Source organism: Cnephaeus nilssonii, assembly GCF_951640355.1.
Source record: "Cnephaeus nilssonii genome assembly, chromosome: 12".
NCBI classification, from domain to species: Eukaryota; Metazoa; Chordata; class Mammalia; order Chiroptera; family Vespertilionidae; genus Cnephaeus; species Cnephaeus nilssonii.
In genome coordinates this window covers 24,876,623-24,892,860 of record NC_137083.1, presented here as the reverse complement: position 1 = coordinate 24,892,860, position 16,238 = coordinate 24,876,623, and the positions used below count along the sequence as shown (strand labels likewise).

The following is a 16,238-nucleotide window of genomic DNA, read 5'->3' as shown; positions in this document are numbered from 1 at the left end:
GAGTAATAATCACAGCACAAGAAACACTTCCAAACAGGGTAGAGAGTTTGATGTTAATATTATTCATGATCAGGAGGTTCTGGCAGACATAGAACACAAAAACGTCTCAGAATTCTTTTCTAAGAATACTGTTTTCAGTATGCTACAATGAATTATTCAACTTAGCCACCATAAAATTAGAGTTTGCTCTCGGAGCTGAGAGAGAGGTGAGTGGAAAGTTTATAGGATATTTTAAAATACACATCCCTACCCACATATAACACTGTGTTCACATTCACACACACACGCCACCACTCCTGCGTGAAGTGGCGATGATGGAACTGGGCATGAAAACCAGCAGCAGTGAGGGCCACGGTGTCAATGATGCAGTAACAGGACTGTGGCCCCACCCCCGTGGTCAGCAAACTGCGGCTCGCGAGCTACATGCGGCTCTTTGGCCCCTTGAGTGTGGCTCTTCCACAAAATACCACGGCCTGGGCGAGTTTATTTTGAAGAAGTGGCATTAGAAGAAGTTTAAGTTTAAAAAATTTGGCTCTCAAAAGAAATTTCAATCATTCTACTGTTGATATTTGGCTCTGTTGAATAATGAGTTTGCCGACCACTGCCCCACCCCCTTCTGAACAAGACTCCAGGAAGGGGGATTTGCTTACTTCAACGCTATACTTTAGATGTGAAGTATAAACAAGGTAAGTTTAGTTCAAAGAATATCAAACTTATCCACCATTTTATGAACTTTATAACCAAAATATAGAAAACAACACACCATCTCAGCACTCGAGGGATGCCTGTGACCAGCACCGTCTCGGTGGGTGGGCAGCTGGTCCGGACTGTACACAGATGCACGTGTGATGTCTGCATAGCCACACACATGGTGGCTTATCACAAAGCAAAACGTTTATTAAAGGAAGAAAAGAAAACCTGACCGTGCAGAGAACGGCACTGTCCACCAACCACACAAGCATAGGTAACACACACGAGTGTACGGATTCAAGTGGCTGAAGGTTCTACCTTCCAGAACCTTCCGTGGGGGTGGAGCAGCGCTGTCTCTATGTACTGCCCAGACTCCTGAAGCCACAAGCACATCCCGGTTGCTCCTTTGGCTGCAGGTGACAGGTAGCAGCATGCACGGTGGCAGTTCTTTCACGTCTTGAGCAGCCGAGTGTCTGCCTTCCTGAGCCTGGCGCCAGCCAGGGAGCTGGTGCCTGTGTCTCTGAGCCCTGCCCTAGAGCAGCAGGGCGGGTGCACGCTTGACAAAGCAAGAGTCTGAAACGTAGGAGACTGAGTTCATGTCTATCTATTAGAAGTTCCCTGAATCCAGACAAAAGTTCAAAGGAAGCCAACAAAAACATTTAGTGTGTGTGAGGGGGCGTTGGGGGGGTTTGGGGTGACTCAATGGTAGACATCAAAACTGGCATTTCATTGGCATTCATATACAGTCTATTATGATGCATCCCTTCCTTCCTTTCACTCTGGGCCTGGAGTGGGACATAAAAGCAAGGCCCGACCTAAGCTATTTTAACCAAGTAAAAATTGGGCATGTGCATTTAGGCTACAAAGTCAAAACCATCCTATGCAGGACACTGTGGGATGGGCCCACTCACCATTAGAGAGTGGAGTCAAATTCTAGTGAATGCCCTACACGGTGAAGCAGGAAACCTCGCCAGTAATCCCTGAGTCATCTCGTCTTTGACTGACTTCTCCACATCTTGAGAAAGACCTAGATGCCGCTGGGAGTGCTAGACAGCCGACTCAATGCAGCATAATTGATACTTGCTTAAAGAAAAACGTGATCAGCCTTACTACTGCTAACATCCCATTAAGACTCAAAGTTAATTAGGCTGTATTCCATAAAGTCAATTTGAGGCATTTGTCTCAATAGCATTATTGTAATTATTCCTCATCAAAATGAATACCACCTCCTACTGCATGCCAGTGTCTTGTATAAACAACAGCAAAAATCCAAGTTGAATTCCATTCTCCACCTGAGTTTTTCACATAGGTTTATGTTGATATAGAACTGCACTGGCGGGGGGGGGGGGGGGGGGTTGGGGGGGGGGCGAGGGAGCGTGTTTCATAGACATGGCCATGTTTTTTTAAAGAATACTACAAAAGCAGGTTTAAGATATCTTGTTGTAAGGTTCCAAAGGCCAGGAAAATAAAAGCAGAGTAAACAGCATGACAATTTCATACATCATAACAACACCAGTGAAAGTCAAAACGAGAAGCACCTATTAAAGTCAATCTATTACATATGCTGGTGCCGAGGGATGGATGCCACAAAATGCTGACTGAATGAGCACACGGCGCAGTGTGTGTGTGTGTGTGTGTGTGCCCCCAGTATCCTCCACCCCGCATCTGTTTCCAACCACTCCTCAGAAGGCTCTGACAAGGTCTGGGGCACACAGAGAGGCAGGGACCTCAGGGTACCTGCTGCTGACATTACTAGTGACAAAGAACAGAAGGTGGTTTCTCTGGAAAACTTTTCCTCAAGACCTTGAATTTAAACACAGCGAACGAATCCCATTAAATGACTCTTTCAAACTATTCCATTTACTAAAAGCCCTGGCCGGGTAGCTCAGTTTGTTAGAGCATCTTCCCAATATGCCGAGGTTGTGGGTTTGATCCCCAGTCAGGACATATACAGGAATCAACCAATGAACACATCAATGAGTGGAACAACTAATCAATGTTTCTCTCTCTCTCTCTCTCTCTCTCTCTCTCTCTCTCTCTCTCTCTCTCTCTCTCTCCAAAAATCAATCAATAAAACATTTATAAAATATTACATTTAATAAAATATCAAATTTAATTGTTAAGAAAAACAAAAATAATGCCTGAAAATCCAAAAGAAAGAGTGGTTTATCATATAGACCCACATGTCAGGTAGGTAATGGTGTCTGGGGCTAAATGTTAATGTTATAGTTAAAACATTTTAAAAAGTATGCTTCAAAAGGAAAAGTATACTATAATCCTATTTTCTTACTACTCTTCCTTTGGCATCAGCAGTGGTCTAGTGATAAGATCACAATGTGGGTGCAGGGGGGGGGAGGAGCAGGAGTGACAAGGCCATGTTCATCCCTGGACATGGACAGCCAGTGCCCTTTCAACAGTGGTTCTCAAAGGAAGCACCTAAGAGGCTTGAAATGTCCTAATGCCCAGATTGTCTGCCTCCCCCCCCCCCCCCCCCGCCCCGACCCCCTCGGCAAATCAAACAAAATCTAATCTCTAGAGGTGGGGACTAAGTAACGACAGTTTTAAAGCTCACCAGGTAACTCCAACATACAGCCACGCTCCAGACTCTGTGCCTTGTCTATGCAAGGCCTCAGATGAAACGACAGCACTGTTAGATGCTAATAAAGACATCTACCCATTTCTCTGGGAAAATGACGTATTGGTAAATAGCAGTGGAACTAGTCATAGTCAAGAGTTGAAGTTCCAAGTTTGCCCCTCCTGACTTACGTGATCTTTGATCAAATCACTTGATTTCCTGGGAAAGGGTCCTACCCAATCTGTAAGAGCCATTCTACACCCTGCTAGAGAAATATCTCCAGATGGGATGGTCTGGTCCAGAGTTCCAAAGTAAACCAGGACCCCAGTTTCACTTATTTACTCTTTTCAAGAGTGAGACCCACCAGCAAGAACTGAGTGAATTCCGCATATGTCAGGTGTCTCTTTCTTTCTTTTCCAAAATGCAGTTGCACAAATTCTGAGTCCCAGTTGAATGGAATACGTTGATGAATTGTGGTCTGTTCAAAGCCTTGTTTAACGTCCTCTGAAAAGAGAAAAGAAAGGTTGATTAAAACAAAGCCACTCAGGTTCAGCCTTATAAAATCTGCTATTAAATGGACATTGCTACTTTCTTCTTATAAAAGGTAACTCAACTTAAAAAAACACACACAGATTATAAAACCATGGCAGAAGTAAAAGTTGGAATCCTTATGGAGTCAGTTAAGAAATCAAAATTAATAATCCCACCATATAAAGAGGGGGACAACACACACACACACACACACACACACACACACACTCACACACACACACACACCTGTAAAAGGCAGTAGGAAACTAAACCAAAGTAATAAGCTATACATCTAATATCATCATCTCATATATTTTGTTTCAACAAAAAATATTTTCTAGGCATAATGGATATAATTCAATCTTCAGTAGCAGGAAACATATACAAGGGTGGCCAAAACAGGTTTACAGTTGTAAGTACACAAAACACAGAGTTTATTCTTGCATTATTATTTATTAATTACTGTATTATTTATGTGTATTACAAGTATAAACCTACTTTTGCCCAGCCCTGTGCATACAGAAACACATATGACACTTTAAATACAGTCCTTTATCGAGTTATTGAAACATTTTTGAGGATTTAGAAATCAGTTAGATAAATCTTAAAGCACATATTCAACAGCACTAAGACCCTTTTTGAATTTTAGAAATTTCCACTATTTATCAAGCCACGCTTGAAGACAAAGATGGTGGGAGGAAAAGCCAGCAGCCCAATTCTTTAACTTTCCACGGCATATGTTTAGCTTGACAGAAGTTCTCAAATTATCCCATTTTAAGATGGGCTACCAAATGTGCTAGTATTGATTCTTCACCTCTTTTTAGCCTCTTCTACAAAACTGTAAGAGGACTGACAGAGAAAAGAAAACAACAATATGAAAAACCTTTCTTTTCTAAAACCTCATGTTTTTATTTGCTAGTCTCCTCGCCCCCGCCCCCCCCCCCCCCCCCCCCGCAAAGTGTGTGTTTGGAGGTTAGAGGGAATACAGACTATTATTATATTAATGAAATTTGTCCTGGCCTTCACATGGTTAAATATAACTACCAAACCTGCTTATTTTTATGAGTACACTGTGCCTGCTACCTTGTTTTTTGGTTTTTACCTGTGTCTAAAATAAGAAAGAAGAGCAAAGTTCGTTAGTCCTATAAAGGATGCCAAAAACGTTGGCATATGTTTCCACTGTTTCCCCCAAACTTCCTATTTCCACCTCCATGACACCCACAAGATTTTATCCCATGAGTTTCAAGTTTCCAGAAAATTTTAAAGTCTTGCCATGAAGAAACAGTAGTGCCACCACCAGCATTAAGGTTGGGTGTGTATTTGCACAGAGAAGGTAGTAAAAATCAGAATTATGCCAGGCATAAATTTTATGAAAGGTGGTAGAAAACCTCTGGCTGGCCCTGACAGCAAAATAAAAAGTTTTAAAGGGCAACCTTCAATTTCTTTGAATTTATTCTGTCTTCTCTCCTTTTAGGGGGGAAAAGGAGATAGGACGTAAGAAAAATGAACTGAATCAAGAATTAAAATTTTTTTACAAAAGGAAAGACTCCCCGAGGATCTGCGGAGATGGAGGGGTGGTCCTCAGTGAAAAGAATTGGGTAGAGGGAGATGCCACAAGTTTTCTTCGGCTCTAAAACACCTGAGAAGAAATTACCAAATTCAAATTCAAATAATGGGTTCAGATTGTACTGACTGGTAGCTGATATTTTGTAGGCTCTCACATTGTGCCAGGTATTGTTCTCATGGCTACGAAAGTGGACGTCTTCAGTGATAAAAATAGATATTAACTCAGATGACCTGTAGCTCCTGTCTAGTTCTCAAGTTCTATAGCTCTATACAAAGCAGGCCCAATAGAGGTTTAAGGAAGGCTCCCACAATCTTCTAATCTAGAACAATAAATTATCTAATGAGAATTGATGTGCCAATGACAAAGATGCAAAAGAAAAAACACAATTTTTTTACACTGTAAATAAAATTTTACACTGCAATAAAACATTAGAGAAATACTATACAAACAATAATGGCTTTCTGGCCATTTTTCTGCATTCCGGTGAGATAAATATTCCTTCCCATCAAGCATCCTGATGAAGTTAAGTTGTAATGTAATAATCATAGGCTGCCTGTCAAAAATGAGGTCCTTCCTTTCCATGAAGGAAAGTAACAGAAGGTATTAAGGCTAGAGCCTTTTCCACTCTTCCACAGAGCTCACCTCTCATGCAAATGCCAGCCTGCAGTACTGAAATCTAGTCACACTACAGGAGAGAGCAATATGTGATCCCTAAGATCATCTCAACTCTACAAACTGTCAACCCTATAAACCTGTACTGTTTCAGATTTCTCCATGCCTTGTGAGACAACGAAAGGTAAGAATATGCCTCCTATCTTATAGTAGGAAAATCAGAAACAAATAAACCAAAATGATTTTGAAATTCTGCTCTGTGCTCGAGCTTCTGTGGGAAATCCCATGAGCTTTACCAAGAAAAACTCCAGGCGTCCACCTTAGGGCCATGCTATCACTAAACCTTACATTTCCCTGACTTGTGCAAGCCTGACTTGTAGTCCTGGAGAGGAAAGAGGAAACGCAAAATGTTTTAGTTTTTCTTGGTTACTTATTAGTTCAGTGTACTATATATACATAACTATAACTCATAACTCACCCGCTGACAGCTTTCAAATAAGCATTATTTGGCAGATTTATCATTCACTTCAAAAGAATTAGAAGAAGGTCTCTCCTGGCCTAAAACACAAGTTCTTAAAATCTTACCAGGGTGAGGTCACAGAGGCAAAGAAGCAAAACTGAATGAGCACTGGAATATGAATGAAGCACTAGCTATACATTTTGGATATTTAAGGTCATATTTTTCATAGCTCACCCAATCCTACTTAAAAGTAAAAACAAATTAGAATGCTTATCTCTTAAAGTATAATCATTGTTATTTCAGTCTGTGCCAAACAAATTATGTTTGGAAGGACTATAGGAAGTTCCCATAATATACCAATAATGGTGATATTATTTAAAGCAAGACTTCACCAAAATAAGCTCAAGGATTCTTTGAGTTTATTTGTGGGACTTTGCTTTCTCTACAAATGTTTTGAGCCTAAAAGTCTGCTGTATTTTTCTTTCTCGGTGACAAAAAGACAACTACAAAGTGGCAACTTTTCTTTCCTAAATATAACCTCAAAGTCAACTAATTTCCCCCAAGTTAATAAATTTCCCAGGCTACAGAGTACGGTTGTAGTAGAAAGATTGTTATTTTTAAAAGCTGGTTGCAGATGACATGATCTTATATATAGAAAGCCCTAAGGAATCCACTATTAAATGAGTCCAGCGAGATTGAAGGATACAAGATCAACATATAAAAATCAATTGTGTTTCCATACACTGAAAATAAGCAACCCAAAAAATGAAATTAAGAAAACAATTCCATATACTTAGAGATAAATTTAATAAACGATATGCTAAACCTATTCTCTAAAAATTATAAAATACATTTAAAAGAAATGAATGAAGACCCAAGTAAATAGAAAGACATTTTATGCTCATAGACTGGAAGACTTAATACTGTTGAAATGGCAATACTCCCCAAAGTGATCTATAGGTTCAGTATAATCCTTATCAAAATTCAAGCTGGCTTCTTTGCAGAAATTGACAAGCTGATCCTAAAATTCAAATGGGACCAAGAATAGCAAAACAATCTTGGGAAAAAAAAACATACAAAGTTGTATTTCAAATTTATTACAAAGCTCTAGTAATCAAGACTGTATGGTACTGGCATAAAGATAGACATACAGACAAATGCAACAGAATTGGTAGTCAAGAAACAAAGCCTTGCACTTATGTTCTATTGATTTTCATAAAGGCTGACAAGACAATTCATAGGGAAAGATTAGCCTTTTTAGCAAATGGTGCTGGGACAACTGGATATCACATGTAGAAGAAAAAGTTAGAACCCTACCTTACACCACATACAGAAACTAACCCAAAATGGAGCAAAGACCTAAATATAAAGAGGTTAGACTGTGATGTTCTTACAGGAGAAAACAGACAAAAATCTTTGTACTCCAGATTAGGAAATGGTTTCTTAGAGATGACACCAAAAACACAAGCAACGGAGGAAAATAACAGGTAAATTGGACTTAAAAATTTAAAACTTTTGTATTCAACAAAAGTGAAAAAACAGACTACAGAATTGGAGAAAAATTTCGCAAATCATATTATCCGATAAAGAACTCTGGAACATACCAAGTACTATCACAACTCAATAAAAGAAGAAAAATCACCCAATTTTAAAAATAGGCAAAAGATTTGAGTACATATTTCTTTCTTTTCTTTTTTTGTTAATCCTCACCCGAGGATATTTTTTTCCATTGATTTTCTTTGTGGTTTTTTTTTTTTTTTTTTTGAGAGAGAGTGGAAAGGAGGGGGGAGGGGTAGAAAGAGAGAGAGGAGAGAGAGAAACACTGATGTGAGAGAGACACATAGATTGGTAGCCTCCCGCACACGCCCCATTCAGGGCTGGGGATTGAACCTGCAACCCAGGTACCCTTGATCGGGAATTGAACCCGAGATCCTTAGGTGCATGGGTTGATGCTCTAACCACTAAGTAGTGCCTGCCAGGGCTAGAGTAGATATTCCTAAAAAAAACCCACCACACATACAAATGGTCAATAAACATGACAAGATGCTTGACATTATGAGCCATTAAGAAAACGTAAATTAAAACCACAATGAGATACCACTTAACCTCCACTAATAAGAAGTGTGTGGGGGTGAGGATATGAAAAAACGGAAACCCCTACATACTGCTGGTGGGAACGTAAAATGATGCAGCTACTTTGGAACAGTTTAGGAGTTCTTCAAAAAGTTAAACACAATTACCATATGACTCAGCAATTCCACTTCTAGATATACATCCAAAAGAAATGAAAATATAAGTCCACCCAAAAGCTTGTGCACAAATGTTCATAGCAGCATTATTCATAGAAACAATCCAAATGTCCACTAACTGAAGGATGGATAAACAAAATGTGATAATTATCCATAGCAATGAAATATTATTCATTAATAAAAAGGAATATGGTACTGTTACATGTGACAACATGAGTGAACCTTGAAAACATTATGCTAAGAAGCCAGTCACAATAGATCACCCACTGTATGATTCCATTTATATGAAACTAGAGGCCCAATGCACGAAAATTTGTGCAAGAGTAGGCCTTCCTTCTCCTGGTTGCTGGTACCCGCTTCCCTCCGGCAGCCGGGACCCGGGCTTCGCTCTGGCCACCGCTGGCAGGCGCCCGGGACCCAGGCTGCTTCACTCGGGACCAGGCTGCTTTGCTCCAGCCCCGGCTTCGTCCAGAAGGATGTTGGGTCTAATTAGCATATTACCCTTTTATTATAGATGTCCAGACTAGGCAAGTCCATAGAGACAGAAGGTAAATTAGTGATTGCCTAAGACTATTCTAAAATGGACTGTGGCGATGGTTGCACAAATCTGTGAATATACAAAAACTCACTGAATTATACTTTAAATGAGTGCAATAAAGCTACTTTTAAAAAACCTGAAACTGTCAGCTCTGCCTCTTACTAATGAGTGACATCAGGCAAATTACCTATACTAATTCAAATTATTTACTTAATCTGCAAAGTGGGAATGAAATATGTATCTTAGAGGGTTGTCTTAGGGCTCAGCATATCTAGCACAGTGTTCTAAAACAGTAGGTGACCATTAAAATGGTAAAACTCCAAAATCTAAAGTCTTCATTTTAATCAAAGATGTTTTCTGGGAACTAAATATTTATGAATGATATAAAGAAGAATCAGGCACAGTGTGATTTGGAAATATCATAGTTTATACGTTTCTCAAAAAGCAGTAATTTTCTTCAAATATTTAAAATCCATCCTTCTCTTGACTCATATATTAAAATTTTGAATAACAAGTGATTTGAAAAACTAAGTAATTTTCTATTATGATTCTGAAAGTATGAAATTAAAAAAGATTAAGAACCTCCACTCTTTACTTTGAAGATCTTTCAGATAACTAGAAATATTTAATTGGCAAATTACTTGCACATGCCATTAAGTGGTTAGACTGAGTTTGTTTTTACAAATTCTATGGGCTCTTATTCCTTAGCCTCCGCCACACTGTAATCTGAAATCATCAAGGTCTTCACTTATGCAAATTTTAACTTTCTACGTTTTTGTTTCCATACAGAATAACACAGTTAATGTGCTTTAATTTCCCAAAGATTCACTTTTTGAAGCTGCAAATCAACGGAAAAGTTTCCCATTAAAATAAAAAAGGTTTTCATCAGGCTACATTATTTCAAACCCTGCACCATAATCTCTCTCTCTCTCTCTCATGGATTAATACAATAAACACAAAAAGGCTGTTTTTGTTAAACCGGAAAGCAGTGGCTTTGGATGCAAAGGTTGAGCGGCTGTATGGGCCGGCCACCCTTTTTCTCAACAACCTCACTGGGGGCCTTCCCCAGTGTGTGCTCAATCCTCCCAGAACGTTGTGGTTTCGCTCTCAGGGCACTAATATCCCACCCTGCTGATGTGGTTAACAACAGCTTAGGCGGCCATCGTCTTTTAAGCAGGGAGCAAAGACAAATTGTTGAATTCGTGAGTTAAATGACATAATGGAGTAAGTGGATGCAGACCTATCTCTGCTGCCACAGGCTCCCATAGCAAGGTTGCCATTTCAAACCCTTTTGACAAGTGCCTTTTTATATTAATCACAGTTAAGGGCCTGAAGAGGACAGAAGTGTTCTGGCTACAATTCAGACTCGCACAAGGAAGTTCTAGGGGGAAAATGGGTGCCATTAAAACGGCGTAAGGACGGAGCAAGCACTTTGCACGCGCAGCTCTTCTCATTAAAATGAGCTCGCGCTGACCGCCGTACGCTTTCTATTATTCTGATTCTGAACGTGGAGGTACAGTGGTGGAAAGCATCTTGCAAAAAACAAGCACACCCTGAATATTACATTGAAGTGGCAGGTGATGCTGGCACAGGTAAAAGTTAGGGCTAACTGAAAACTTCCAGTTCTGAACTTAGAGAGAGATGGGACTGCCCCGATATGAGCTCATGTGACATCCATCCTAGAAAAGAACACCGTCCTTCTAGTAGCGCCAGCAGACAACGTTGTGATTCCTACAAAACCAGGCACCTTCCCATCTCTGGGCCTGTTCCCACATCTGTGGAAGAGAGCTGTGAACTACACACCAGCCATTGTTCAATCGCAGGGTGAACCCCGTCCCCAGGCACAGCTCCTTCCAAACACCTTCCCAAGCCCCACGCCCAAAGATTCTGATTCCGCGGATCTGAGACGGAGCCAGGGAGTCCACAGTGGTAACGAACACCCCCTCGCTATCACAAGGAGAACCCGCAGTTGGCCATCCAGGTAAGAATCCTTCCTATTCTAAAACCTGATGGATCTATAAACCCTCAAGATGAACACACTACTGAAGTCAGAGTAGCGAATGCTGGTTAACAACAACAGAAAAAGTTAAAGGCTGGCTGGGACTGAGCATTCATTCGCTATATTAATCTCTGCCCCATGCATCACCTAAACCAACAGCAACAGAGGCCAAGCGAGATGTTTTCAACCCATCTGCTGAAAGAAGTTATTTCCAAATGGACAGAATAAATCATTAGCGGTCGTTCAAAACATCCAAAGTAGGTCAGTGAAAATGGCGTTTGGAGGCACAGAGCCGGCTGTGGTCACCCTCCAGGTGTGTGCCCGGCCTTTAATCATCGGCTGTGTTAATTGCCCCGAACGCTCCCCGCCAGGAGAGAAGTCCATAACCAAAAAGCTCCAGCACTTTGAAATGCTTATAGGGGTACAAAGAATCCTAATGCATCCTCTAAATGCAGACATAATATCTATATTGTTTAAAAAAAACCAAGTGATGCTAGTTTCCTTAGACAGGTGTTATAAAAAGGCATTTTCTTGCAAAAGCTTTAACATACATTTCACCCACCTTAAATGCTTTCAAGAGCAGAGGTACCACAAACGTATACTCACAGTGATCCCATATTAGTGTAAAACTGTTTTATTTCAATTAAAATGTCTAACTATCCACCTCCAACATATACCTAAACTGTAATTTTCTCTGAGAACGTGCAGTATGCGCTTGATTTTGTTTCCTTGACGGACCTATCAGAGCAAACACTGCCTCACCACTGTTGGAAGAAATCAGTCATTAGCAGCAAGATTACAGCAAATTTTCCAATTTAGAAAAACTGTATTTTTATCTCTCTCTCACACGGAAAGAATAATGGTATAATTTGACTATTTTTAAGTGAGCAGTACAGTTTAAAATAGTCACATTTTCCCAGTGCCTCAAGCTTTAGGATTTACTGTTAGCTTTGTGTTCTCCACGCCTTCTTTCCTCATCGCAAATTTTCTTCTCCTTTCATCTACACACACACACACACACACACACACACACACACACACACACACAGGAAGAAGCCCCCAATCCGGCCTCTCCACACCCACATCCTTCTGAAGAGAGGGTAACTTTCAGCAGTCGTTAACTTAGGAGGGGATTCCAGGGCTATCAAGGCTTCCTCTCCAATTGACATCTTCCCACCTTCTCCACAGGCCACCTCCACCCCAGCCCACTCCCTATTTTTAAAGTGGAGTGATAAAGTAGGAAAAGGGACAATATTTTAGCCATTTGAAGCATGGGCGATTTTCAAATTATCCCACCAACTGGACGGGCTCTCTGATACTTCTATCTTGCAAAATTGAAGCCATTATGGTCAATCGTACAAATCCGTATTTAGCCTTTCGTGAACAGAGGGTTTTTGACCCGATGAAATGGAACAGCTTCTGAAGAGCCGAGGGATCTCAGGGACACCCTCGGTACCTGGGCACGCCACAACCTTTATCAGCGTGGAGGTCATTTACTTCCAAAAGCACACTGTTCTCACCCAGCAATCTTATTCGCCATTGGAATGTGGATAAGAAAATATACTCAGGTCCCAACATTATATAAAGTAAAATCATTATAGGGCAATGATACTACATTAACACATTTTTGAGTGTGTGAAACACCAAAATCAGAATTAATATTATCCAAAAAAAAATTTCCCCCAATAATGCTCCTTAACCCATTTCCCCTGCCCAAGTTATCTTTTTGAATAGTATTTCATTTTCCAAGACTCTTTACAAAGATAATAAATTACCCTCTTTCCAGAGAGCTTAAAAAATTACATCAAATGTTTTGTTTTCTTCTATTCCAATACTATATTCCTCTAGCTTTTTAATTTATTATTAAATCTGGGTGCTTGCCTTCAAAACTTCTCATTTCCATACTTTTTACTCTCATCGTTTTCTGCAACTTGAACCAAAACGACTAAAGTGGGTTGTTTCCACATATTTCCTCCTGCCATCTAGCCTGTCCCTTTTCCCAGAGCATACCAAGTTCACTTCCATCACAGCAGGTGTTCCTGGACAAAAATCTAACTGTGAACTCAGAATGGGACCCTCCGCTTTGGAAAACAGCTTGGCAGTATCTACCGAAGCTAAATATACACATTTTCTATGACCCAGCAATTCTACTCCTAGAAATGCCTACACACACACACACACACACACACACACACACACACACAGATACAGACACACACCAAATCTATGTATATATAAGCACATTATTTGCCGCAGCCAAACTAGAAATGTGCAAATGTCTATCAATATTTAGAAAGAGTAAATAGGGAAAAGATCACACAATGGAATACTATACAGAAAACAAACAAACAAAAAACAACAAAGTAAAAATACAAAAAGACCTGAATGAATATCACAAATAAAACGTAAGCAAAAGAAGTAGGAATGAAAGGGTACATGCTATCTCAAGGTGCATTTATAATTATCAGGAATCAAAATAAGAAAACATGGTAAGAACAAGACTGTTGGAGGTATGTTCTGCCTCGAAGGAAACAGGAGAACACAATGATCTCGGTCAAAGGCACAAAACTGAGGGAATGAAGATCTTTTCATTGTAGCAAACACAGGGAGTGGTCTAGACATGGAAAGGTGGTGAACATAAACAAGGCCTCAGAGAGAACAGGAAAGAGTTCCCTGAAGTGGGACACAGGGTGGTCGGTCCCCCGCTCCATCTGACTTCTGTTCGCTGAGTATTGGGATACAAGTGAGTGGGAGCACGAACACTCCCGGCTTGTTGACCAACACTGGTGCTTGCTGAGCTTAGTGAGCAAGTGAGCCCTGCTTCACACAAGCTCTTACGTGGAAATCCAATGTGTAAACAGATGAAAGTGTTATTGCGCTCCTCTGGGTGAAATGCAAGGCTCGGAGGCAAGGCTGGGAGGCACCGCGGATCTGCAGCCGCACGCCAGCCTCCCCTGCAGCCCATAGGAAGGCCCCAGATGACCCTCTTAGAGTGAGAAAACCTTGCTCACCCCATGACCCCCAATGACTGAGCCGATCTGAGAGGTAAAAGAAAGGGGCCCTTCCTCTCACCACCCCATGCTTTACCCGGCCCAAAGACGCACACTCAGGTAGACAGCCTTCAGAAATACAAAAGGCTCATTCTTGGGTGAAGAACTGACAAGGGAAGTAACCAGAGGTAGAGTGAGTGACAGTGAATGTATCCCAAACAACCTCATATGGACAGACAGACATGTCATAGACTGAGGCTCTCTTCATACTAGGGGTCGATGAGACCAGGATTGACCAAGTCCTCTTTTCTGCCCAGCTCCACTTAAAAAAAAAAGGAAATTCTTCAACCCCATTATGAGTTTCCTGGAAAATATACTGATTGCTAGATTCTTCTAAAAGGTACCTGCTGTCGAAACACTCCTTAGGCTCCCCCCAACCCCCATGACTTTGTTTACCTGGACAGAAGCCTGTTACCCACAGCACACACCTCCAGGATGACTCTACCCTACCTTATGAAAAGTGCTGAAAGTCAGCTGTTATTTTGGAATTGGATGGTCATTTGGGTATCTTCTTTGTACTACTCATAGCACTTTCAGTTTAATCCTTAATAGGGATTAAGAGCTCAAAAAAGCCCAGGGCACATTTGATGACACCCACAGGGTGAGGATCCCATCAGCTCATCGTAAATGGATACAGCGTGTGCCCTGCTATCTTTCTGTGAGAGGCTGACTGTGAAACAAGTTACCCATGGAAGGCACAGCACCGGAGAGGGCTGCGCGTCCTTCTCCAATAACCATATGCAACAAAGGATGTGACTAGAATTTTACATCCTTGGGAGCCCCAATTTCTCACTTCAATCTCTTATGCCTTCAGAGATGGGGCAGTGTTCAACCCAGAACAGGTGGTAAGCAAATTACTGGTAAATGGCTAGGGGTTAAACTGCAAGTAAAAAATAAAGGGGGTGGGGGTGTGTGCCCTGGACAGTTTGCTCAGTGGTTAGACTGTAGGCCCACAGAACAAAGTGCCTCGGGCTGGATTCCCAGTTAAGGGCTCAATCCCTGCCTTGGTTGGGATGTAAAGGGGAGGCAACCAATCCATGTGTCTCTCTCACATCTATGTTTCTCTCTCTTCCCCCCATGCACTTCCCTCCCCTCCATTCTCTTAAAAAAAATAAATGGAAAAAGTATCCTAGGGTGAGGATAAAAAAATAAAAAATAAAGGTGGGCAAGAAGAGACGGGAAGAGAGGAAAGGGGGGTAGGAAGGAGCAGAAGAGGAATAGGAGGAGGAGGAGAAAGTAGACCTGCCCTTGTTCTTGCAAGTTATTTCTTTTAGCAATATTATTTTTATAAAGGCCTTTGTTTTCCAGATAGCACCTTCATATGAGTAGATCTTTTCATCATTACGTAGTCCTGTAAGGTAGGTTATTACAGATGAGCAAAATAAAGCTCAGGATGTTGAAATGACCTGCCCATCAACAAGCCACTAGTGAGAGGCAGAAACAGTTCTCATGCTACTGTTCTTCTTTCTACAAGTCCCAGGTGACATCTGCTTCTTCGCCTGTTCTTTTCTTCTAATGACACTAACACACACCCGTCCGCCCCGGCACTGGTGAAAGTCCCTGGTTTCTTTCCTCCACCAGCCGGTGGTGTGGCTGGTGGCAGCAACATCCCTTGGCACTTCATGCCGTGAAGGGAAGATCGATCACAGTGAAGGAAAACATCTGAAGTCCATTTCTCAGTCCCCAGTCTCAACCCTGCTCTCTCCCTCCAGATTTGCTGCAGAAGGAGGAAGACGGAGAGCACACCTATGCTCAACACACTCAAACTCACAGGCTTGTCTTGTGTATCCCCAGGAAATGCTCTCATGACATTTTCCCCAAACTGGCTTCCACTGGGTACATTAATGCCACCATGAGCTAGCTGCTCGTTTATTACTTAAGATCTCAATGAGGACATTTTCCATTGGTGTTCCATTGAGAAGTTGTGGTTACAGCCATGCTAAGAGGAATTAGGTGATGAAAAACAA

General features: G+C 41.2%; 1 protein-coding gene across 1 annotated transcript in view; it reads right to left on the bottom strand.

The window, feature by feature from the left end:
• The window catches only part of SLC25A13 (solute carrier family 25 member 13), a 161,184-nt gene that overhangs the window by 81,215 nt on the left and 63,731 nt on the right, over positions 1–16,238 (bottom strand). The window contains exon 5 of the mRNA XM_079786798.1: positions 3,630–3,769. Within this exon, the coding sequence (XP_079642924.1) occupies positions 3,630–3,769 (140 nt within the window). The remainder of the gene's footprint in view (positions 1–3,629; positions 3,770–16,238) is intronic.